At 39.4% G+C, this 27,509-nt stretch overlaps 2 protein-coding genes across 3 annotated transcripts in view; both read right to left on the minus strand.

The window, feature by feature from the left end:
- The window catches only part of adarb1b (adenosine deaminase RNA specific B1b), a 100,578-nt gene extending 78,674 nt beyond the window's left edge, over positions 1-21,904 (minus strand). For both annotated transcript variants that reach the window (XM_078795488.1, XM_058081179.2), the window contains exon 1: positions 21,740-21,904. The gene's annotated coding sequence lies outside the window, so the exon portion shown is untranslated. The remainder of the gene's footprint in view (positions 1-21,739) is intronic.
- Positions 21,905-22,852: 948 nt separating this feature from the next.
- LOC131135962 (olfactory receptor 6E1-like) lies at positions 22,853-23,797 on the minus strand. The gene has a single exon (XM_058082398.2). The coding sequence runs from the start codon at positions 23,789-23,791 to the stop codon at positions 22,853-22,855; it is 939 nt and encodes a 312-aa protein (XP_057938381.2). The 5' UTR covers positions 23,792-23,797.
- Positions 23,798-27,509: the final 3,712 nt, after the last annotated feature.

Below are 27,509 nucleotides of genomic sequence, written 5' to 3' on the forward strand. Positions count from 1 at the left end.
GGTCGTGGCCTCTGATGCCACTGGCAGATGGTGTGATGATTTGTACAAGGACGAAAGAAATAAATCACAATAAAAACCATGTTCATAATGTGCTAAGCCTATGCTATTTCAGCCAGAAGGGACATTTGATAGAGAAGCTATCTGTGGAACAAAACACATTTATACCAGTTCTCGTTTAGAGGATCTAAACAGGATAATCTGTCTTGCAAGAACAGGGCAGCCAGAAGCCAATGAGACTGAACTATAGCATGGAACTATAGCACTATTAATGACAAGAGACATAATATGCAGGATATCCAACACCAGCATTTTGATAAACAAGGTGAGAAAAAAAAATTGTTGTAAAAACACAGTGTAGATATCATCTTGTCCCTTCTGCCACATAGCTGTCCGTCAACAATCAAGTCTTCAATCATAGTAAAATTGATGCCAAGTGCTCATTTATCCCTTTCATTCCTCAATTACTGTATATGCATTTCAAAATGCTTGTAGGTCACAGGAGGACAATGTCGCAGGATAACCGAAACAGTGAAGAGACAGTGAGGGAGCTGTGTGCAAAAGAGTGTGAGTAATAATGCTTGTGTAATGCTTTAGAAGCTGTATGATTAATAGCACGACCATTTCTGTGCCTTTCTTGTTCTTTACATGTTTGCCTCCTTTGCAATACTGTGTGTGTAAGCATTCCAACACCTGTGTTTTACATTTCTCCATATTTCATATGTCCCATTATCAGGTTACTGCGCATCCAGATGGCCAGTTATGAGGGGAAGGCTTGGTGGAAAAAACGGTGTGTCCCCAATTGAGAGGTTTCTTCCTTCAAAAGATTTATTTCAAAAGCGATTACATCACAGCAGTATGACAACTCATTTTTGAGGCTCCTTGTTCAGTAGCTGACTAATGCGGCCTTCTTTTATTGGAAAATGACATAGCCTCCATGGTCCAATCTATGCCAAAATTGGTTTTGAACAAACACAAAGCAGTACTGCTTGGAAAGTCACATCAAAGCTAAACTGCTTAAATTTGTGCTGTTGCTTTTGTTTAAAATGTCACTACCGTGGAATTTTAACTGGATTCTCAAAGCCCAATACTTTACTTACATTAAACCACTATGACATGTCAGCATACAGCGCAAAAACATTATCTAAAAAATATTAAACATTAAAATTCTATTGTAACAGATGCTCCTTCCGTACTTGACCTTTTCTTGAATGTAACTGGTGATATCGAAATCAGAAATTGAAAGTTGGACATATCAGCATTTCGGTTATTGGCAAAAAAGCCAATAGAGTATTTACTTTACAATTATGTTGTATACTTTTCCGTCTGTGAAGTTCACATTTCTAGCTTCCCCTTGTTGTTCCCTTGCTCTTTTTTTCTACTGAATGGCTCACTGAGTAAAAGCACTAATGAGCAGTTGCTCATTATTCCAATTAAGAAACATATGTGCTGATTGTTGAGGTTCCCTCAGTACGATCTTTCCAAGAATATTGTGCACTGTGCCAGAACGAGATATGGAATTTGGTAAGGAACTAACATGTCATGGTTGTGATTTGAATGGGAAACGTATTATTTTAAATAACACATCCATATGGTTCGGGCCCCACACTGCAGGCCTTTTTACTTTCAATAAACTTTTACTTTCAAATAAATGGCAGGTCGGTAAGTCTATAACCTGTGCATGTTGGCCACCCCACGGGGTGGGCCAAAGTGCTGCCTAATAATGAATAATGCAGAAACGCCACTGCAAAAATAAACGCATACTGTCAGAAGGGATCAAGAGGGGGAGCCAGGAGAGGGATGATCCAGCAGCTAAGACAAGATCCGGTGAGTTGACTTCTTTGAATTTAATGAGTGATTTAGGCCTGAAGATACTCTGCATGTCCATTTGCTGAAGTATCATTATGAGCCTTTTACTTAAAGCAAGCATTATACAGCAGGTTTTCCTGAGCCATCAGCTTTTTTTTCTTTCTTCCAATGCTCTCCTCTTTTCTTCTTTTTTTCATTCATTTGATGTTCCTCCGCCTAATCCTCCCTGGGCTGTCGACCTCACAGAGACAGGACACACTTAACCATTCAGCCGTAGATACTCATTCACAAAGCAGAGAAAGCTTCCCTTGTTCAGTGAACATAAGCGCATGTGCATATGTGTGTTTACGTTAAGTATGTGTGTTCCGTAGTACAGCGTGATATCAGCGTTGCCAGCTGCTGGGAGAGGATTGTGTGCATCCACTACATTGTGGTAGTGAATTAAGTGTTGCTCTTGTTGTGCTCGACTCGGTTATTATCTTTTACCAATGAATTGGAGCTGAAGTGATTCAGAGAAGAGGGTGAATTATTCCAAGATTTCAAAGGAAATGTCACCCATATTTCATAGAAAATAATGTGTTTACAACAAGCCCTCTAGATAGTGCCATACCCATCTAACCAGGTCACACAAGTGCATTTAGCCTTAAGTCTTATAATGGTCCATTGAACAGGACCTTTTCTTTTTTTGAAGAAGAAGAAAATGATATTTTTAAATGTGCAAGAGGGACTAAAATGTTTCCCATACCGTTATAATTAGGGGAGCACACTGCACCTTGTTGATTTTATGTTATTGTATTTTCTATTTCATACCGACAGAACAGGTCTACACTTTGCAATTTAATTAGTACAAACACTGAACTAACGTAGCCCCAGTGCAATATTTAGATAAGAGCTGCAACAATTAATAGATGAATCAATGATTAATCGATGACAGCAACTACTTTGGTATTCGATTCATGATTAATGTGAATTAAAACAAGATATTCACACAAATCAGATTTGACTTTGGAAAATACTGACATTTCTCCCCCTTTTCCGATATGTGGTTTGACCAAACCATTGACTGTTTGTGTTAGATTTTATTATTATTGATTTGATTCGTCTATGTCCTAGCCGATTACTCAATTAACAACACGCTTCAGATTAACCAACTGACAAAATAATCATTTGTTGCAGCCATAATTTAGATTTGGATTTGTCATTCCCAAATTTTGTAACCCTCAGTGCCTGAACTTGAACATGCATGACAAGACACTAAGCACCTGATGCCCAAAAGCTGAGCTCTTGGTTTTGCCGTTTATGTTCCCACAACAGCATGTGTTAGTTTAGCGGATGTGCTCTCATCTACTCCCAGGGAAAATATACAACTTAAAAATGTCGGCACAATAATCACACTTAATCACCGAACATCTCATCAAGCATCAACTTCTAACCTAGAAAGACAATGTTATTTATTCTCAAAGATTCTGTGTCTTATATGCATTGAAAGCATATACAGTACAGGTTCACTCCAGATATTCATAGTTCCAAAATGTCAATGCTCTTTTAATCCAAAGTTGTACTTCTTTAGAGGTTTTGGTTCGACCCTTTGAAAACACATTTGGCTTTGGGTTTTTGTTTTGTTTTTTCCATTTTGTCAAAATGCCATACTTAAAAATGTATATTGTGGGGGCAAAGTGATGTCACTGTATGTCATTTATTTGCAACTGAAGAGATCCAGTGTACTGTATCTTACCAGACATGCTAAAAAAGATAAGAAAAGATATAAAATAAAGTTTACAGCCTTCTCCTGTTATGGCTAAAATTCCACCATGCAATGCTACATGTATAATTCGTTCAAGCGCTTTTAGAGTCCACTGAAGCGTGCGTGAGATATCACTTTTGACACATGGACAAACAATGAAGAACGACCTTGAGGCAATTGGAGTAACTGTAAAAATGGCAGGACGGAGTGATAGGAAATAACCATGGCTCCTGCAGTTTCAATTGAATCATGATCAAATGGATAAAAGGAAACTCAATTCATTTTACTTTCAATGTAATGGTCATAAGGGAGGACAGAAGAGGGCATGGGTAGATGGCTGTTAGGGTACATCTGTAATACAGAATACACATACTGTATCACAAAGCCCTCAAAGAACCCACCTCTCTAGAACCAGTGACTTATAATGTCCAATGTTAGGCATCAAATGCAGCTACAAAATTGAACAAGCTGAATTAATTTAAAGAGGATTGGAATTGTATATATTATTAATATGGAATGGATGGAGGTAGGATTAAATAAACTCATTGTGTAGAATACAACCGCTACAAAAAGGTCCAAGTATACTGTATATCACAATGGTTTTTCCCCACACTATTAATGCACTTGGATTGAGCATCAATGCTGTACATATTTGAGAGAACTCAGTGGACATCATATGATTATTGGGTGATTATCCAGTGTGGCCGACATCATCTTTGTTCTCTCATCACTAGATAAAAAGGGGTCCACGTGTTGCCAAGGTTGTAAATGTGGTTTGAGTGATGAAATATCAGTGCATTATCAGTACATTCACAGCTGTCCAACTGTTATCAATAGTGTCAGGTCTGAATGGGCCCACTGATTGAACATCTGGAGGGGAGCAGGTGTTACATTTACTGCACTGTCCAATCTGACAGCTCCGTTTCCTGTTTTCTGTATGTATTTACAACTGTGAAATCTCTTCTATACGTTGAGCATGAAAGAAAACATTTCTGCAAATGTAAAACACAAAAAATTATACATCTGTCTTTCAAGAATATTTCTGACATTTGGTGCATAGCAGGTCAATCTAATTGCAAAGTGGCAGCACATTGGGCTATAACTCTAATCCTAATGGCAGTAGGAATTTTTAATTAGACTCATTGACTATGGCCACAAGAAAAGGAGTATTCTAAACACATTTTCATATTGCTTTTGGCCTTGTGTCCACATGTGAGTGTAGGAGAAACTGAGCTTTTATAAAAATACACCCTCAAAAACTCAGGTTTCAGTCTTTGTATACGAACAAGTAAAACTGAGCTTTTTGATACACAGATTGGCAGGTAAACACACACTCCAACGTTCCTTCACCCGTGAACAAAATTCTGAGATATTTGAACGCCTCCACCTGGGAAAAAAAAAAAACTCACTCCCAACCCGAACGGCGCAATCTACCCTTTTTCCGGCTGAAAACCATGGCCTCACATTTGGAGGTGCCAAGTCTCAATCCAGAAGCTTCATGCTCAGCAGCAAACGACCCAAGTAAACACTAAAAAGGTCACAGCCTGATGAAGCCGTAAGGACCACATCATTGCAAATAGCAGAGATGACATCCTAAGGCCCCCGAAACTGGACATGCTGAATGCCTTGGCTGTACATTTAAATTCTGTCCATAAAAATAATGAACAGGACTGGTAAGAAAGGGCATTCTTGGCTAAGGCCACAATGAACAGCCTCAGCTTACTGCGGACTACTGGACTTAATGCGGACCGAATGGCACATTGTCGCGTGCCACCAACCCAGGGACAGGGTCGAATGCCTTTGGACCCACACGGACCCCCTAGTACTCTTGCAAAGGTTTAGATTTCATCCAGTGTTCCACAACCAGAAGGAAAACCACTTTGCACTACCTGAAACCGAGGTTCGACTAAGGGTCATACCCTTTCTTTCCAACACTGTGGAATAGACCATTCCATGTCGTCTGAGGAATATGAGCCCTCAGTAGTTTGTACTCGGGGTGCTCTGATCAGGGTTTTCTGCTGCAGACCAAAAATCATGGCCTCACCGAAAGTCTCCAACACCCGGGTTATTACTTTGGCCACTTGGCCTGCCGGTACCCATCAGCACTTACAAAAGTAGTATTTATCTGCTGAGGTATTTTCACCAATAACACTGGAGCTATAACCCAAACACGTCTGCACTGTGCATTCACAGAAACATAATAATCCAAATAATGCAATAATTAATGTCTTATATGATTTACTGAGACAGTTAAATTGTTGATAATTGTGCATACAGTAAACAGACAGAGATTTGGACTGCATGATTCCAAAATGTTGAGCTACTTGTGTAATAAGCACAGACATGGACAAGATATATAAACAAGGCACTTGGAAGATGTCTTTACATCTATATAAGGACTCGGACTTCATGTGAAAAGGTATAATTTAGAGGGTGTAAAACGTTTGTATTGGAACTTGCTAGGCAGCAATAAACACATGAAGGAAAAATGAAACAGACAATATTTCTAGTATAAATGAATGTCACAGAAATGCTCTTTGCTAAAGATGCATCCAACGACGGAAAAAATTCCAAATATTTATTAACATGACAGGTGACAGAAAAGTCTACCATTTCATACTTACTGGAGAACTTTCACAGGTTTTGTCATTAAGGCTCTTAACATTTGTGTTATCTTAACAGTTTGTGTAGATCATTCAGTCAATCGGGAATACAGCTCTTACCATGTATGCTAAGGATTGCCAAGATAGCCATAAAAAAACTCCATCTCGTTGTCCTTACATGATTCACAATTCACCACAGTTACCACTGACAACAGCAGCCGGGTATATTCCCAAGTCATAATTCTATGTAACAAGACCAAACATCAGTGGCTACTTAAGGAATCGGATATCAGCTTCCTCTTAATTGCTTTAAAAAGGAAATATGATCAGATTTGGGGGATGTCATTAAAGGTGGGATGCTGTTGATGCAATCCATGTCTCCATTCTGAATGGATCTTCATTTCACATCCGCTTGATAACCATCCAGGGGATTTTGATGTGGTGTAATTAATATTGTCGTAATTCACCCTTTTCATTTTTTAAATACAAGGTCATGAAGAGGTTGTTAATCGGGTTTTACTTTAGATACAGGAAGGTCAAGAAATTAGAAACAGTGTGATAAATAGTTTTTAAAATATCTGAAATGATTTTTTTTTAATATACACATTGTCTCTGCAGCAACAACGAGTGGGTGAGCTGGTTGACTTTGACATTCTAGTGAGATTTCCCAGCCTCACACAGCAAAGCAGTCAGAACCTACCAAACTCACATGCTTTCCAGATTTGTTATAACACAAGGAAGGAACACATGTTTTTCATACATGGGTTGTGAGTTTTGGGCAGAGAGATCAATTGTTGACTGGAAAAGCATAATTCACCCTCCCTAGTCCACTATATCTGTCATCTTTGTGTTAGATATCTCAAATCTAGTGGTTGGAATAATCTCAAGTGCTATGCCACATGCAAGGTTTAAACACAACAGCCAGCTCTGATTTAGAACTTGCCATAAGTTATAATTTGCAAATCTTAGTGTCCTGAAAGAGGTTACTGCTACAACGCATTTGAAATTCAATGATAGAAGGCAGCCGTTACAGTCCCTATAGTGCATACTTATACTTTGATCATAAGTCATCACTGCAAGTGTCCATTTACAGGATGTTGGTAATTGAAAATCCATCTATCCATCTTCTATGCCGGTTATCCTCACTATTCTGGGGACTATGCCAGCTGCCTTCGGGTGAGAGGCGGGGTACACCCTGGACTGGTTGGCTAATTGAAAATGAACAAACAAATACTGTACATATTCCTTCACTCTGTGGCAAATTTCTAGTTAATACAAAGTTTACATTCGGTTTGGGCTTGACTTATGAATATTGGGCCCTTAATGATTTATTTAAAAATTTTTATTATCCTAGTCTCCTTCAACAGCACAAAACTTCCTGTTTGGAATGTGCATGAAAGCAACAAAAATGGGACACTAAAAGGTGTTTAAAAAAAAAAAAATTAACCTTCATGGTTTTGATGGTTTTCACTGTTACTGGCATCCCACCTGAGATGTTTTTCAGCAGATACAGTCGAGGGGACGTCGTTAGATCTGAGGGGGGGGGGGGGATTTTTTCTTTAACGGAACAATAAAGCTTCAGCTTGTGCAGGGTTGTCAAACGGCAGATGGCTATATGGCTCATGATGGAAAGCCTCCGTCTGTGTGGTAATGACAGGGTTTTTCAATTGGACAAAGCTGCAGTTCACAATGCCCACCTGAAAAAGACGTCTTCCAGAGGAATAATATTACTCTTTTGGACCATCCTGTATGTTCACCTGAACATTTGAAGATGGATGGCAAAGGGAGTTTACAAAAATGGACATCAGTTCCGGGCAGTGGATGCCCTCCATGGAGCCATCTTCAACACCTGAAGCAACATTCCCACTCAACTCCTAGAAACACTGGCATCAAGCATGCCCAAATCAATTTTTGAAGTGATGAACAACAATGGCACAGCAACGTATGGCTGAGTCCTTTTTTGAAAATGTTATTTCTATTTTAGGAAGGTTTCTGGTTTTCTTGAGCTATGGTCTTAAACTTTTGATCAGCTTATGAACAGCCTATTTCAGTTCGAAACGGTTGTTTGCGATAAACTGCTTACTGGGAAAAAGAAAAGTTGCCTCACTCCCATTTCTTCTTTCTAAGCTCCACTTGGAACCCCCTTAAGATTCAACAGTGCAAAAGTTTTCAAGGGGTCTTAAATTTTTGATCAAGATAAGGCCAAGCTCTACAATGACACAAACACACACACACACACACACTTGCAAGATGACTGGATTGTGATTGCTCCTCGACAGTTACATTTTATTATTTCCACTCTTCAAAATAGAATCCAATGAAATAATACATCCAAAATAATCCACAAAGCCAACTAGCGTAGTCAATTACTCTGAAGCTTGTTTCGATTAGTCGCTCAGGCCCTTTAGGAGACCAAATGAATATGAACGAAACACAGTTACACAGTTTCCCAATGTCAAAGCTCATGCGTGTGAATATCTTGCTTTGCCAAAAACACAAATATAACAGGTCTACATTAGTGGATGACTAGGAAAATGAAAAATATGTCTGGAAAATAGAATAAAATCCGATGATATTCACATTTTTGTAATAATTAAAATAATTATTCCAATACCAAAATTGTTGTCAATAAATTAATTGTTGCAGCTCTAAAAATATTTTAAACACACAAACATGTACTATGTTTTAAGTAAAGAAACCGCAAATAATGACATAAAGCAACCATCTATCTGTTGGCGTCTGCAGCCTTTATCTTAGTGGCTTGTTGACTTACAGCTCATATTCTGTGTTTGACATGAATGCACATGGTCTGAATACTCCAAATATTGGGGATTAGTCGCATGCATCAGCAGACCCTGGCAAAGTAGGAAGCATCCGGATTTGCAAGGTTAACTAAAGGACAAGAAGACAGATTAGGAGGCATAGAAAATAAAACCGCACAAGGTCAACCGGAATAGAAGCCGACTGCAAAAGACGGGAGAACTAGTAGAAGAGGGGGTATGAATCAACAAAACTGTGCTGTCAGCATCCCTGAGGCCAGCAGGGAGCGTTAAGTGAGTTGACGTGGGTCGCAAAGTCTCCCTCCCCTCCTTCCTCGTTGGCCTTCTCATCTCTTCCATTTCTCCTTTTGTCTTTTTCATCCATATGGCAGATTCCACCTCTTCCCTTCCCCCCTGCCCTGATGCACACTCCAGTGAAATGGCCTCTCTCCCACACACAAACCCACACTTGCTTGCACAAGCATCCCGCATGAGCCATGTCTTATTTACGGTTCGATTACAGCCAAACGCCCTGCAGGACAGTCTTCCTCTTCCACCTCCCCTTTGCCTTGTGCCCAGATGTTGCTCAAATAATTGGGGAGGAAAAACCTGTTTTGTCCACTGTGGTCATAACCATAAAACGTGTGTTTGATGTAACGATGTAACAGCAGTAGTGCTGGGGTGGGAGCAACCAGATATGCATAAATGACCCCATGGCAAACAAGTATTTATTTTAAACAGCTGCAATTCTCAAAGTTTATACACAAAAAAATGCACCTCCTACAGCGGGCTAGCTGCAGGAAGAAATCTCCATGCAACACATCAGTTAAGAGCTGAGGGCTCTGCAGCATGTGCGCACACACACACCTCCACGGAACAAGGTCATAAAATGTGCGCCGATGAGTGAACAGAACCCCTGGGAGGCATAACGCAGAACTATCCCTTCAAAAGGGGTGAGTAATAGGGCTGCTTTATCTTCCTTCCAAAATACACTAGTACTGCTGGATGCTGCAGCATTTCACTGGAGTCTGCAACACTGTGCTTGGCTGCTGGTTGTAAACAGTCAGGATGCAAGGATCCTCTGGGATATGAACACTTCCTTCATCGGGATTGTAGAATGGAGCCAGACTTCATTTGTCATGCTTTTGATGAATAATAAAAAAAAAAATTCCCCGGCTGGCACATGGTGTGCCATCATGTCAGTGATCATTGGTGTTGAATGCCCTTTCACAGGTGCAGTTATGTTTCATAATGGGACAGCTGAGACTCAGGAGGCAGACCAGGTTTACCACTCACAGGGTTGTCACTTCATTCATGCTGTCCATCCATACGAGGGTCCTAAGTGCTTAACCCACCACCCTTCAAGGAAGTGCACAGTCATTGCTTTATGGGTGTGTGTGTATATGGCTGAACACACTATTTGAAAGTGTCTTGTACAGTGGAACCCTGGTTCGTATCGTTAATTCATTTCAGAATGTCCAACTAACTGAAACAGAGGAACATTTTTCCCCATCAGAAATAATGTGACTCCGATTAATCTAATTTAAAAAAGGCAAAAATATTTACACAAAATAATTTTTTTTATAGATTTACATGGAGAAAACAATTTGAAATGCATATATACGTTTCAATGATGAATGAAAGGGATAATGGAACATTTAAAGTGAAGACGTGTTGTTGGCAAAGACAAAATGTTGCGGCAAAATCAACACGGACACCACCTTTGTTTTGCCATCTGTAATTTCTTCAATTCAAGAGTGTTTCTCACCTTAATCTGTTTCTCATTTCATCATGGCTTCAAAATAACCCAAGAAAGGCCAGCATTTGATTTAAAAAGAAAACAAACAACAACATCAACTTTGAATTCAAAGAACTCATAGTAAAACATGAAGTTGATCTGGCTACCACATTGTGTCTTTGTCAACAATCATGTCTCTAATCATAACCTTAAAGTGTTCATGACCAAAACACCTTAATCATGTTATTTCCACTACGAAAATTAACACTGAATGGCATTTTTCCTGTATCTGATGTGTCCTCAAATATTGAAATATTTACAATTTTTAAACATTTTAGCCCTTTTTTTCCAGGTCTGGAGCAGGCAAAGCAAGTGATGTCTAAGCCAGATGGTCCTACCTGAAAGTTCCCATTGACTGCAATGCATTCCCTGGTATTATGCTGCAGTTCTCAGTGAATTTCACTGGAAAACTCGAGGAGACTAAGCTTGTACACATTAAAAAAAAAATACCATTCACCTTGCCAGATGATCTGCAAACTTAAATAAATAAATGCTAAATAAATAAATGCTTCTGCACCGCAAAGTCAAAAACCCACAAGACATTCAAGATTCAATTGTGGATTTGTGTCATGATCACTTTAAATATTCAGTTATCCCTTTTATTTGTCATTCAAACATTGATCATTGTTTTAAGCATGTAAACCGTAATTGTAAAAATCAGTGTTTATAATTGTTTTGTACTTATAATTTTGAGACTCGCGGCTAACTGTCCTAGTTAGCGAAGAATTGCAACGTCAACCACTGATGACATCATAGGCAGGCGACAGAGCTGGCATCCAGTTCTGCTTCCATGTAGTAGATGCTAACAAGGACATGATTATGATTTAAAAAATATATACATTACAAACACAATTGGATTTAATCAGTTTATGAATAACACAACAAGACGCTCACCATTTGCTAACCGGACCGTACATTAAACAGGGTTCCACGGTAACTGGATTTACACAATTTCTAATGGTTTGGTTAGCGTATGTTTGAGTTAGAGTCCTGGAAAGAATTAATTATGGGCTCCACTGTATTTAAAAAACCTGATACTGCGAACATAGCTAGAAGAATATCAGCAAACATAGCCAAAAGAGTGTCAGCAAATGTAGATGTCATAGGCACACAATTAGTTACCAAACGTCCATTTCACTATAACATCATACTTGTCTGGAGAGGGGAGTTCATTACAACCTCATATAAAATCAACACTCATGATAATGTAGCGACCCAGAAGTTATGTGTGACGGTTCGAATTCTGTGTTGTCTGAAATCTGTGAAGCCATGAGTTGTCAGGCTGAGGCCTGTGTGTGTGTTTGCGTGTGGGCTGCATGTGTCCTTGATATTCCCTTTGATACTTTCTTGGTATTGCTTCGGTATCAGCAGATATCCAAAGTCAGGTTTCCGGATCGGAAATGAAAATATATGGATTAGTACAGCCCTTGTGCCAACCCTATCTGCTGATCTGTAACTAATATTACTACTACTTTTTAGAAGTGCCATGCCAAAAGACTTGTTGCATTACTCCAATAATCCAATTACCTTTAATTGATTTATATTCCACTTATACAAAAACCTCTGAAGTGAAATATTCCATAGTAAATAAGATTAAACAATTCCATACAGAAAGCACATTTTGACATTTGTTACTACAACATGTCTATCCTGAACAACCACAGTGGCTCTTGTATAAGCAAACGGCCCAGGGGTAGAACAAATCTGGACGTGTTTTATAGAAACATAGGGATTAAATTAAAATGTTCCCAGTGAGTGAGCACAGTACACAAATATGCCCCCATAGACCTGCAGCATCTGCCCCAATCTGGTCCCAAAGACCCTGAATGATATTTAGCTTTAGTGCAGCCTCCCTAAAAGCTCTGCAAATACCTGGCCAAGAGAAGACGCAACTGTCCCCAGTCAATAAGCATCGTTGGCACATTTGGAAAAACAAAAATTGTAGTAGTAGTCAGCATCAGCAACGATTGGTTTAATATGTCAATAGAGACAATGACTCCCTGAACGGTGCAAAAATACTACACACCAAACTGCTGCAACATTAGCTAGCACTAAAATTCAAAATGCATAACACATTGTACAGAAAAAAAACACATCCAGAATGTTTGGAATTGGCACAAATCAAATACATATTTACCTACAAAATTATGTAGAAGCTGAAGCATAGTTGGTACAAACCTAAAAGGCATAGTTCGGATTTTTTAACATTAAGTCGTATGAGCCAAGTTCTGACCGGGTTTCGGTGCTGAGGAAAGCAGTTCCAGCTGGTTGAGCTAGTTGTTGGGGACAGTTAAGTAAAGTCAAAATATGCAAAAATGTCTACTAGAAAAAAAACAAATCACTCTGTGTTATTTTCTCTGCTGTCGTATCAAGGACTGAGGATTGAACCAGCAACCTTAAGGTCCAACCACTGTAACACCTGAGCCATGATATTCATATGCATGTTCCTTTACCTTTACCCCAGTACGCTGCTGAAACTAGTGTCAGTCGGATTAAATAGAGTTCCTTTCAAGATCACAAGTTAAACTGCTTTCACAAAAATGGGACAGATGTGAGTTCAATTTGCCCTAGACGTTTGACCGGGAAAGCTGAATCTAATTCTTCAATCACACACTTAGTGGCACACTTCCTGAAACTCTTTCACATCATTGTTAAAATACTGGGACCATGAAAAAGAGGAAAAGGGAGGTTATATGTTCGGAAAAACGGATGGCTTGTAGCCATAAGAGAAAAGAAAAAATCATTTCGGTATAGGTTGTGAAGTAACAGAAAACTAAAATAACAAATGCACATGCATATGCCTTTCCATTTAGCCAGAAGGCATTGCAGAACTGATTTCTATTAGGCTATTCAAGAATGCTTCGACCTTAGTTACTCCAACACAGACAAAACAAGCTATTGGCTAGATGTGAAACACAAGCACTGACCGTATTGACAGAAAGAAAGGCTCTCCATTTGTCTTAATATGCACCACTTTGGCTTTTATTTTGAGCTATATCACAACAGGTCCAGTGCAGACAGTGGCAAAATACATGGTGACATTAGGATAAAGTTTGACATGAGCACTCATAAATAGATAAATTATCCCGGACTTAACATCACTTTTTTGGTCCACGCAGGATGGCTATGGTTTGAATCTGCATATTCATTTCATACCAAATGAAAGGGGAAAGTTTAATAATCATGATAAAGCAGTATCCGTCCAACATAACACTAGCCACGTTTACATGAGGAGTTTTTCTCTTTCCCAATGGAATCTTTCTGAATGACCTTTCCGAAAGCAATGGTATACATGGAAAGGAATATTCCAATATTCCAAAAGTCTACATGCGGCGCTATAATCAACCAGAATAGTCAATGGGGCATGCGCAGTAAAGCGCAGTAAAACACCAAGATCACGTGATACCGACTTCCTCAAGTTTTTCTTTCACTTGTTGGAATAACTCCTTATTGCCAGTTTTTTGTTCTTCTTTCATTTTTCGTTCGTCTTGAAATTCAGTTTGAATGAAAAACAAACTTTCCGCAGCAGTCCAGTGCCGATTGCTGTTCCACAGATGGCGGTAATGCACACGAAAACTGCTTGCCAACCGCCAATAAACAACAGAAGAAGAAAAACACCACGAAGAAGAACGCACCCTGACAACTTTCCGTTTGAGTGGGTACAAGATACCTCAATCGGATTGGTTAAAGGAATATTCCATCCCTGTGAATACGATTATACAGTAAAGTCTCATTCTTCTGTTGCAGGCATGTGTTTGGCCAGCTATGTGGGGCGGGTTGAGCATGACCTGTGAACCAGGAAGTGCGGGAATCGGTGTGTGTGCTGTGCTCTGGTGGTGGAAGTGTGAAAAATAAAGTTGACTGGAAGCAGCCGTTCGCCGTGTTCTTTTTTGGTATTGAAATCCTTAAGCAAAGATTGATTTTAGCTGCTCATTGCATCATTGCCCACTTTTAATGCAGTTCTGCGCAGGATCGGATATATCGACAGTCTGGTTATATCGATATTTTTTCCAACTCCCTACAATATCGATATAACGAGACTTTACTGTATATTTATTCGGATTGGCACTTTTCTTTTAGAATGAGGTGTATACAGAGGTTAGATTCTTTCCATTTGAGCAAATAACCCGAATGGAATTGGAATATTTGGGTCCATATTTACGTGACTACTGATGTCTGTTATAAATAGAACATTTTGTAAAATTGTCTTATTGTTGTATGAGCAATAAGGGGTTGGTTTTGTAAATATCACCTACGCCTGCATGTGCCTGTTGAGTATGGAATCTTTCCATGAAGTCCCAACTCTTAAAGAACTACTACCCCCTTCTTAATAGTAATGGAAATACATCAATACATACAACCAACAATAAAGCCTCCTTTTTCGGGTGAATCTCCACTGTCAGTGCCAGGTTTTCACCTCTGCTGCCATGTGGAGATTAAATGGAACGCCAATATAAATGAAATCTTCAAGATGAAACACTCTTAATATATCAAATAATCATTCAAACTTACTTATTTGTTGACATGATGCACACAGAGCAAGGAACAACTTGCTACTCTGTCTCCTTCCTGCTGCGTCACCACGCACTACGAAGCGTTCAGGCGCACTCATATTTCGCGTATTTCGTGCCAATTGCTTTTTCATTTTTATTCATGAACCCCCTATTGCAGTGGCTGACAAAGTGGGGTACATCAATTGCAATGGGGGAATGTGAATGAAAATGAAAAGCAATTGGTGCCTAACGCTCAAAATTACGAGTGCGCCTGAACGCCTCGCAGTGTGACAATACCACAGCAGGAAGGAGACAGAGCGGCAAGTTGTAAATCACAGCAAACACACCCAAAGTAGGTGATATTTACAAAAGGAACCGGTTGTTGCTCATACAACAATAAGACCATAGCCATAGTGAGCGGACAAAAAAGAAACTCAAATGAAGTCTATTCAAAGGAAAGGATTCAAAAGAAAAGGATGACAACATCAGAGTGGAAGAAAAGATATGTAGGATTATCAACTTATTTATCAGTGCTTCATGTCAAACTTTATCTTAATGTCACCATGCAAAATACACCATTGAATTATCCTCAATACTTCAAGTTAATTAGCATAATAAGGTTTATATTTAAGTGTGGAGGAGTAGGGGGTACATGGCTTCAGGTCAAATGTCTGTAAAAAGTTTGGGTACCACGATTGCCCTATAGCAATCGACATACACCTGGGGGTACACATACCCCACTTTGGGAACCACAAAATAGAGGATGAGATAGAAGAAGAGACGGTCATACTGTATTAGGGCATCAACCAAGTGAAGGTTCATGACAGAAGAGGCTCTTTCAAAAGTTTCCGAAAAGAAAAACAACCTGTCATCTATTCATTGTGTGACTCTACCTTTAGGCACTCAGGAAACAAGAGTTGATCTTATTAAATGACAGACGTGTTTTCACAGCTACTCCATGCAGCCTGCATTATTGATGGGCTTAGCCTAATCCGCAGTGAATACGTCTGCGGCTACATCATGACAAATTCCATGTTATTGAGGTGATTTATGCACATGAGCTGCTACAACGTGGAGCCTCTATGCTTGTTTGCTCTCATAAAGTACAGGAATAGGACGTTCATCAGTACCTTTGGAATTGCATATTTCCAACAATTTCAGGTTGACAAATATCCTTAGCCTTTTTATCACTACCATCACACAAACAATTGATAAGATTGATTGTTACCTCAGAATTCTGTCGATGGTGTGGAATTATGTCAAAGTAGCATCAAATTTGCTGACTACAGAAAAAAAAAAGATTGCAACAAAGCCTGTTGCAACCACTGTGCCGCAGTATTTTTCATGGAACATTACTCTATAAAACAATGGCACTGAAACAAATGTTCTCCGGTCTCATCTGTCTCATTTAGAAAGGTTGCGCATGCACAAAACAGGGCCTGAAAGTGGCGTACTCCACTTTCTTACGTCAACGTTGTGATTTATGAATAACAACTTGGCAGCAGATCGTGCATACCTGCATGCAAACTCTCGAGCTGGCCTACGCACATTTTGGAGGCAGTGAGAAAAGGCGACGTGATGAAATTTAGCCAGATGACTCACACACATTTAATTCCACTTCATACCAAACCTGAATTATTGATCTACTTCATCGCAAAACCAGTCACGTTACTTGTGCTTTTCTCGAGTCAACCGTTTTTATTTGCAGCTACTGTTGTCCTTCATCACTTTGCAGTTCATATTCCAAGGCTTTGAGCTATCAAGTATATATATTACTTCATAAATCATTCCGTTTCAAGGTTTATTATTATTAATTAAGTATATTTATTAAGTTATATATAACTATGCATATTTAAGCAAAATATTTACATATGTGTACATGGTACATATTCTTAATATGCACAGTATACCGTACTGTGAAGGCATTGGCATGCCTCATCATCATATGTACAACACTGACTCCATTGTCACATCTGTGCTGTGATGCTAACATTGCCTGGCATGTGCATGTGCCCTCTCGTGTGTTTTTCACTGAGAACTCCATATTTCCTAAAATAGGTGCAAACAGGCTGATGCTCACATGCTTAGAATATGTACCTGACTAGGAATACCTTTGGGTTTTTTCCCTAAAATCAGAGTGATGCATTATGCATAAGCAAGTGTGTCACCATCTTTACATATAGTACATGAATAATGGCCACAACCTGCGGCTCACTGTTCTCCATAATTTGGTGGCAAGGGGTGATGTAGCAGCATTGATGTGGCAACCCTTAGGGAAGCGAAGAATGTTTAAGTCACGCAAGCTGGGGTCATGCAGCTTTATTTGTGCCAACCCCTAACCCTTGCTCTCGCCCAAATTCGTATCTCGTTGTCCAAAGTACTCTCATCACTGAGAAGGACAACTAAGAACCCAAAGTATCCCGACTCCTTAGCCAACAGTATAAATTAAATGTTGGATCCTTTAGCTCAAGGTTCTTGCTTGCATGGCCTAGTTTGTTAGTTTGATGAAGCCCCTCTCAGCAGTTTCAGCAGTAAATGGCATGCAAAAAAAAAAAGTCTTATTCCCTCGTGCTACACAAAAGCTGAAAGTGCATGGATTGGTAAAATGGGGCAAGCAAATGCATTCTGAGCTTCTTTTTTGTGTTTGTTTTGTTTTTCTTAATGGTTGTTTTTGGACGCTGCACTTAATATAGCAAGCCTTGAATGAGACCATTTGTTCTCGTACGCTGTACAAACAAATTGTTACATTGTTTATTACTACTGGAAAGGACAAAGAGTTGTTTAGAGGCCTCTTCATCCTGAGCACTCTTGAGGTGTCCTTGAGCAAGGCACACAACTCGTAACTGTGACGATGCTGAGTTGACCCATTACTGACATTTCTTTGTGTGGATTGGTTATTTGTGTTGTGATACACACAGCACGGTCCAGTACATTATTTTCATCTGAGCTTCTTTTCTACATAACTATATCTGCAGAAGGGTGCAGAGTTCTTTAATAGGTAATAAGCAGCCGGGTCTTTGTCACAATAATAAGTGACACCAATTCCCTATGGTTTTCTTTGTACATGTAACCTCATCTGCACTCATCAGCCCACAAACGGTGAAGAAATGGATTGGGTTTCGACTGAGGTTTAGGTAGCAATGGTGCATCCATCAAGGCTAAAACAACAATGTCTTCAAGGTAGGGAGCATCAGATGGATGATGATGTTGTTCTGTCCACATGGGGCTGAGTGAAGGTGATGGCTACTATTCCAGTTGCCTCCAGTTATGCATTACAGTAACATAACAAGAGACCTCTACTTACAGCCAGTAACAATATATTCGCCTCAGGAAGAGCAGTAGCTGCCTGTTTGATACCGCTGCATGGGATCACTAATAAAACCAGTGGACCTTCATGGTCGCATGCAGCTTTCTTAACAGGGGAAGTTCAGCTGAATTTGACTAAAGTTTTCATTGACTTGGCCTCAGCTCTTTCATCCACTTAAAATGTGTTATCTCAGCAAGCACTGCGTTGTTGCAACATTTTTTTATATACAGTCGTCCCTTGGCACTTTAAATTTCATGGTTTCACTCTATCATCGTTTTTCAAAAACATAATAAATCATGTTCTTTTGTGATTTATTATTAGGTCTACCATGATGCATATTTAAGCAAGAATAATTTGCCTAATTCAAGCATAATAAATGTCTAAATTAACTAACATCATTCAGAAGACACCGTAACAGACTTTTATTGCAGTTTTGAATGGTCATAAAAATCCAGAATAAAAACACTGGCAACTCAACTCTGACCCCCCCAAAATCACTTCAAAATGAACACAACAATACAATGCCATGTGCATGTGTGTCGGTTTTCCTCGACTCCCGCCTCTAAACAGGCAGGAAGAGAGTTCACGCCATGCATTGGTTTCAGCACCACCAACAACATAAACGGAGTGTGTCTTGTGCAGTCGTAGAAATTAAATTAGTAGATTGCAATATATTGTCTTTTTTTTTTTAATATACTTGCATTGTGCTTTGGAATTGGTCTTGAACCACGCTCCTCATTAAAACTGCTGTATGTCACTGATAGGTGGCTGCCTCGAGGGTGCTAACTTGTCAACTGCACACTCTCCCTGGCATTAGTTATGTTTGTTGTCAGTTGATGAGTTTAGCTACTGATATTGGCAATCATTAGATAGCCGACAGTAACGACAGCCTGACTGAAAATTTTAATTGAAAAAAAGGAATCAGTCAGAAACCAGTCATCTTATTCGTGTCATACGTCAACTGTTATGCAGTTTACTCGGCAATTGTGAAAAATGTTGACAATTTTCTGTTGAATCTGTTCTTTGCTAACATATTCTAGCCACTGGTGGCGCTCTTCCATGTTATACTGTAGTTGAAAGAGAAGCATCAGAACCATACACGAGCAAGCTCTTTCAAGCAATGGAGTCAAAGAAAAAATACCAGGAAAGAAACCTCCAAAAAAAAACCCTGACTCAGCGGGGAGACTCAACTACCTAAAACATTACCCTAACTTCAAGTTTCTTGCTCTAACTGAAAACCCCCCTGATGAAAATAATGTTTACAGGTTGGACTGTTTTAAATGTGCTTATATAGCCATGCAATTGAAGCAGGAATATGAAACATGTAAAAAGGTAGGGCTGTCAAATCAGATTAATCACAGATTTCTAATTAATTAATCATGACTAATCACACTACGTCTGAAATATGCCCTTTTTGCTGTATTTCATTGAAATTATGATAAATTACAGGATAGTATTATATGGCAGGATTATATATATTCTGCTGCTGTAACAGTAATAAAGTACAATCTGATATATTTGTGTGTATTACTGAATGAACTGACAATTAAAATCATCTGAAAATGTATTTACTTAGAACTGGTTTCTTTAATAGCTGAATATTTGAATACAACTTTCACTGTGTTAAGTGAGCAATGAGGAGTTGCATTCAAAGACAGCACTTAATTTAAGAGGAATTCCCAAGTTTGGGTGAATTGGGTTTTCAAGCATACATGAATGCAGCAAATTGTACTTCATTAAAAGTTACAACGTGAGTGATGAGAATATCCACTTATTGTTTTTTTTTTGCATTTGTGTTTATTCAGACCAGTCATAGTACACGCATAATATATATATATATATACATAAGGTGTTGCAATTGCACGGCTCTGGATGTGTTAAGGTAAGAATAAAGTTAAAAAGAGCGTCACAGACTCTGTGGGGAGCTACACTGTGCCACCGTCGGTCATCACAACAGAGGGCGGTGGCTTGCCATGATGCGTACACGTTAAAAATTGTAAAAAAAAAAGTAACGTAATTAATGAAATAAATCAGTTATCAGCGTTAATGTAATATTTTTGACAGCCCTAGTAAAAAGATACAGGTACAATGCTTAAGTTCATGAAAAACACTGTCTTGCATTCATTGAAATATATGCCAGTGTCAAGTCATGGTGATTGGACACAACATGATTTGTAGACAGCAATACACAATTTACTTAACGTTCATCCACGTAGAGTCATTTGGCCCCATAACTATAAACAAGCTTCTTGCTGTGCAACTGTTGTGTGTCAGAAGCAAAACAGAAGGTGTTCCAGGCGCTTCCCGCCCTAATTAAAACACACGTTGGGGACAGACACGAAAGGGGATGGTTGTTATTGGATTTCCAAAGTTCCAGTAACTTGTCAATATTATCTGTGTAGCTGAAATTGTAACTGGAAATTATTTTACAGGATGCAATGAAGGCGCATATCAGAGCCACTCAATAAAACCATGATATTCTTGTCAGGATTGTGTCTCCTTTACTCCCCCTCAGGACTAAATTGTCAATCACAAAAATGTTTCCATGATTAATTTTATCATCTCTACTCAATAATGCAACAAATACAACCATGTAATTTCCATTTTAAATTTGATGCCTTGCTCAAGGCTCCCTGAACAGTATTCAGGAAGCAGACTAGCATCTCTCTAGCAACTAGTTGCAAATAATTTCCTTTTTTTTCCCCTGTTGTTCACAAGTCCTTGATGTGTTTTCATGGGACCCCCAAAGCACTACATGTAGTATTAAACCTATTCCCAGGCCTCCCAAACCTAATGATATGTAATGTTGCATATATATATAGAGACACCATCTCACACCTGCATAACACACCAAAGTGTTGCAACAACACAACGTCAATGCTTGAGTGGAGGATTCATCAGCTGAGTGATGCAGTATCCTTGGTGGACCTCAGCAGGCAGCACTGACAGGGTAAAGCTGAGGTGACATGACAGCCACAAAGCCGACCGTCTCGTTTTTTGTTTTGATTTTTTTTATAAGCCACGCACCACCATTCCACTTCAAAATTATACAAATCAACATTTTGTGCCGACCGGCGATGTTAAATTTTAACCACTTAGCCTGGAGATTTGCTCTTTTTAAAATGACTCTCCGTGTGATATTACATAAAGACAGAGTGAGACATTATTAGCAAGCGTTTCTATCATCCTCCGCAGCCCCCCAAAAGAAACATACGAGCAGCTTACTCACAGGTAGAAACAGATCGCTAAATCTTCACGGAGGTTCGTCTTCAATACATCTGATGTCTGCCTGGCTGCAGTGGTCCGACGGTGGCGTGGAAGGAAGCAGAATAGATGTAGCAGTTGTACACCCGCATGTATGTGCTGCAGTGTTCACACGGCTGATGGCCTTCTTCTTGTTGCTGTATAAAGCTTGCCGGACGCAGCGGTACACTAGCACCACCTAGCGAGCTGGAGTGCTCAACTGAAGGTACTGACAGTATGCTATAATAACTGCATTCAATGTAAACTGTAATGTAAACTATCACTTATTGGAAAATAGGTCGTTCCTTAAATTGAAATGTATGGGATATATCATTGTGCGATTATAGTTTGTGAGCATATATTAGTTATTAATCATAAACCAAACCCCTCAATCCATTTTCTAAAATCCTCAATTGGGTTGTAGGTGTATGCTGGAGCCTATCCCAGCTACATAAACAATACAAACAACCATTTACACTCACATTAAACATGTTTTTGGAATGTGGGAGGAAACCGGGGTACCCAGAGAAAACCCATGCATGAGGAGAACATGCAAACTCCACACAGAGATGCCCAAGGGGAGAATCGAACCAACGTCTGGCCTACACGGAAACCACTCATTTCTCCTAATTCAAAAATACAACAAATAAAACCAAACACAAAAATAATTGAGTTAGGGTTTCATTTATTTTGAACAGGCTTACAAAAAATGTAGATTGAAGTACATTGCTTAAGCAATTCAACTCGTCCAAAAAGGAGTAGGAAGAAGCAAAGAATATTTATTCTTACCACATGCCAGAGAGCAAATGCCAGAAAGCAAAAAATAAAATGTGTCTTCTTATAGTTTGTAGATGGCTCAATAATAAAATATATGTTAAAAAAATTAAATAAACACATTTAAGGTAGACAGTTAATTTAAGATTGCATCATTGGGGAATTCTATAGATTACATACAAAAATCACTCTGGTGACCAGCTATGCGATATAAGAAGCAATTACACTGTGATCTTTAAGCATTAAAGTGAAAACGTCTTTCAGAAACATAATGTCCAACATATTGCATTGTATATCTAAACAAGGCATTTTACAGCACCACTAATTACATTTCAAACATACCTATCTTCTTTTTAATATGCAAAATACCCAACAACCTGTTGCGAATGCTTGTGAGGTTCAAACCATAGATGAGTGGATTGACAACTGGAGTCACAAGTAGAAATGCCATTGACATTAGATTTTGCAGATGTTGAGAAGACGTAGCTGAACCGTACCTCATGTAGAACAGATCCAAAAGCACAGTCACTGCAAATGTGATGAGGCAGATTAAATGTGGCAAGCATGTTTGCATAAACTTCTTCCGCATTTCCATGGATGAAATGCATATTCTTACCAGATATAGGTAAGACCAACAAATAAACAAAAAATGTCCAAAATAAATCCCGATGTTAACCGCTGTAACAATACTGATGGCAATGGGTGGGGAGCAGGCCAGATTAGACACCATCCAGTTGACACAGTAGACCTTGTTTATGTGAGAGCCACATAATTTTCTTCCTAACAGAGAGGCAGTGTTCATAAACATACAGAATAAAGCTATGAACCAGGAGAAAAACACAAAGAGGCAAACTCTCTGCTTGTTCATAAAGGAGTTATAAACCAGCGGTCGACATATAGCCACGTACCTGTCAAACGCCATCAGAGCTAGGATGGAAAAATCACAACAAGTTGATGAGTGTATTACATAACCCTGTAGCATACAGCCAGCATAAGAAATGACATGAGATGACACAAGGTCTACAAGGAATTTGGGGTAGAAGCCAACAGATCCATATACAGCATTGATGCATAAATTACACAGGAATATGTACATTGGCTTATGCAGTTTTTTGTCAATAATAATGACAACAATCATGGTGAAATTGCTCAGTAGAATGGCAAAGTACCATAGTAATGTGAGCAGAAAAATAGTCATCCTTTGCACATATGTCATTTTTAAACCAGAGAGAGTAAACATTGTGACAACAGAAACATTTTCCATGATATAAAACACACATTCAAAAAGGATCATGATAGAAGAAAAACGACCCCCCTCCCCCAACACTAATATTCCGGTGAGATGCGCATCCCCCCACACGGAGTGAGCATGTGTGGAGACAGCAAGTTGTACTAAAGCCTTTTTCAACCAAACAGAATGACCTTTGGGATTCAAACAGACCAATCATGGGATGTTGACGTAAAAAGACGTAACAGATGTTGGCCTCAGTCAAGGCTTGGCTTAAGCCAGTCTTACATCAGCTTCTCCACTGAGAGCCCAAGAGGGACATGGTGGTACCAGTCAAATTAACAATCATGTTTTCTGGTCCAAGTCACTGTTGAAAGACACAAACAATGACGACAATTCACATAAATTCCAAGTGGAGCTTGATGGAAATGTGCTGCTGCAATGACAGTATTTTTCCTCATAATATTTCGACTTTATTCTGGTGAAATTAAAACTTTTTAGGGTGGCTTTTCTTGTTCATGCACTTTAAACACCCCTGATGCACTCTTTGTATACATACAATCGTATGTCATATTCTTTGCCTAACTCATGGCCAGAAATTGTTCATATAAACCAGAACTCCATGCATCCACAACAACCGCCATTAAGCTTCAAATGCAGTGATGACTCTGAATAACATATGCTGGTGAGGTTTCTTTACGTTTTTGAACATCATGTCCTGTAAGTTTGTAACTGCGCATACCAAACAAAGACTATAGTTATTTTGGATAATGAGGCTGATATAGTTCATATTGTTGTTAATAGAAAGGACCTTGTTATTGATATACCAATATTGTCCAGCACTTCGTTACCAATACCGATATTGGTATCTTCCCTCAAACTATCCATCCATCCATTTTCTATGCCGCTTATCCTCACTCGGGTGGCGGGTATGCTGGAGCCTATCCCAGCTGTCTTTGGGCAAAAGGTGGGGTACACCCTGGACTGGTCGCCAGCCAATCACAGGGCACATATAGACAAACAACCATTCACACTCACATTCATACCTCTGGACAATTTAGAATCACCAATTAGCCTAACATGTTTTTGGAATGTGGGAGGAAACCGGATCCCTCCATTCATTCATTCATTCATTCATTCATTTTCAACCGCTTATCCTCACGAGGGTCGCGGGGGTGCTGGAGCCTATCCCATCTGTCTTCCGGCCAGAGACAGGGTACACCCTGGACTGGTGGCCAGCTAATCACAGGGCACATATGGACAAACAACCATTCACACTCACATTCATACCTATATGGACAACTTGGAGTCGCCGATTAACCTAGCATGTTTTTGGAATGCTGGAGGAAACCGGAGTACCCGGAGAAAACCCACGCATGCACAGGGAGAACATGCAAACTCCACACAGTGATGGCCAAGGGTGGAATTGAACCCTGGTCTCCTCGCTGTGAGGTCTGCGCGCTAACCACACGACCGCCGCGCAGCCCCGGATCCCTCCAACTAATGTCAAATAATAAACACATTATGCTTCTTTTATTGTGATGCCACTGGATGCATTTCACAAAAAACAAATGCAGCAACATGTTATAGAAAAGAGTGTTATAGAAAAGTTATAGAAAAAGTGCAATTTTTTTTTATTATTTTCACATTTTATTTCATTGTTTATAAAAAAGCAATCAAAAATCACAACAACAGTTATCTAAAATAACCTACTATCAACAGGTAATACAGGTAAGGGTTGTTAAATTCACAATTAAGAGCCCTATAAATATTGTTGGCAAAGATACAATTTGGAAAGTGGCACATTTCCATGCGCCACAAACATGAAATAACACCCTGTTTCAAACTGAGCGGGGAAGAAGGACAAAGTCAGAAGCCAAAAACTTGCCACTTCCACACTGATTGGCAGGAGAACTTTTTTTTAAATTCTGTCATGTAGGACATGCCATGATTGACTCCATGCAGCATAAAGGTAATGTACTGCAATGTCATGTCTCATCAATGTAACATTACTGACCCGTAGTGGCCAGAATACTACATATAACATGTCTTTCAATGTTTTTGGACTGGAAAAAAATGTTAAATGTAAAAAATGACAGCACTGTGCAGGATAATTCTAAGTTGCGGACATAATGTGTTTTTATGAAAAATCAACATACTTTATATATCTTAACTCGAGGGCTAAGAAGACACGACGAGCCAAACCGTGATGTAATTGCAATACTTTATTTAAGCAGGTCTATGGATGAAAATATATCATTAAGCATTGTATATATTGTGCTCTGCAAGATGGATGGTCAACAGGTCATTATTTCTTATTTCTGTTCTCCCTTGAGAACAATTAATAGCACAGGAGTCTCAGGGGCCACTCAGGACAACAAACATGTTTTTCTGTCTATAGTAATAGGTCTTAGACGGATGGGCAACAAACTCCATCAAATAATAAACAGTAGTGGTTTGGAAGTACAGAGATGAGATAATTGGCCTTGAGTTGACTGGGGCTCCTGGGATGCATGTATTCACAGATTGCATATAGATATTGCCTTTGAAGACATATTAAGTGCATACATTTGAATTACATCTTTTGAATGAGAAATGTCCTTCAGCTTCACATCCATTCATGCATCCATTTGTGGAAACTCTAAACCGGGGTTTTGCCAAGTGTGACACTGGTTTACTTTTGTCATAGTCACATGCAGACCAACATAATAATTCTCATTCTGTTGACAGTTCAACCTTAAAATGTAGTGTATGTTTGCAGACTTGCAGACCTCATAATGTCCATTCATGCATTCATTCATTTTCTACAGCACTCTCTTCATTAAGGTGACTGGTAAGCTGGAGTCTATCCCAACTGACTTTGGGTGAGGAGTACATCCTGGACTAGTTGCAGTGGTGGCTCTGGACAAACAGGATTTGCCCTTTTGGCTAGTAAACAACTCTGACAGACAGACAGCAGTAGAGATGTGCAACTCATGAGCGAATCGATTCAAACTTGTGTTTCAATCTCTGTTAACTCATTCACTTACTCACCCCTGCTACCACTAGCTAAATGGAATAAGTAAACCAATTAACATGTCACTACTGTTACGAACACCCCTGACACACACCGAGATGGAAGTACCAGTCATAAACGAGTCGTTCAAAACTCGTATGTTTTTTTACCGAATCGGGACTCATAGCATGGGTTTTCTCCGGGTACTCCTCCCACATTCCAAAAACAAGCTAGGCTAATTGGCGACTCTAAATTGAATGTGAGTGTGAATGGTTGTTTGTCTATATGTGCTCTGTGATTGGCTGGTAGCCAGTCCTGGGTGTACTCCGCCTTTCGCCCGAAGACAGCTGGGATATGCTCCAACATACCTGTTGCAGGCATGTGTTTGGCCAGCTATGTGGGGCGGGTTGAGCATGACCTGTGAACCAGAAAGTGCGGGAATCGGTGTGTGCTGTGCTCTGGTGGTGGAAGAGTGGAAAATAAAGTTGACTGGAAGCAGCCGGCAGCCGTGTTGTTTTTCTCTGCCTAAGTCAGGCCGCCCCTTACCACAGTTTGGGGCTGAACACGCTGACAGGTAACACACCCATGACCCTCGTGAGGATAAGCGGTATAGAAAATGGATGGATGGATATTGGATATATTTTCTAAAGTCCATATATTATGAAAAACAAACAAACCAAAATAAAGTTTTTGATCCACTATCTATAGTACCCTACCATCCTCATACGTTCGAATTTAAGCAGCTGGAAGAGTAAACAA

This window comes from Doryrhamphus excisus, linkage group LG12 (assembly GCF_037039965.1).
Source record: "Doryrhamphus excisus strain RoL-2023G ecotype Guam linkage group LG12, RoL_Dexc_Guam_v1.1, whole genome shotgun sequence".
Lineage (NCBI taxonomy): Eukaryota > Metazoa > Chordata > Actinopteri > Syngnathiformes > Syngnathidae > Doryrhamphus > Doryrhamphus excisus.

Bases quoted from the DNA above. Each gene is read 5' to 3' on its own strand.
- LOC131135962 (XM_058082398.2), bottom strand. From the start codon at position 23,791: ATGGAAAATGTTTCTGTTGTCACAATGTTTACTCTCTCTGGTTTAAAA.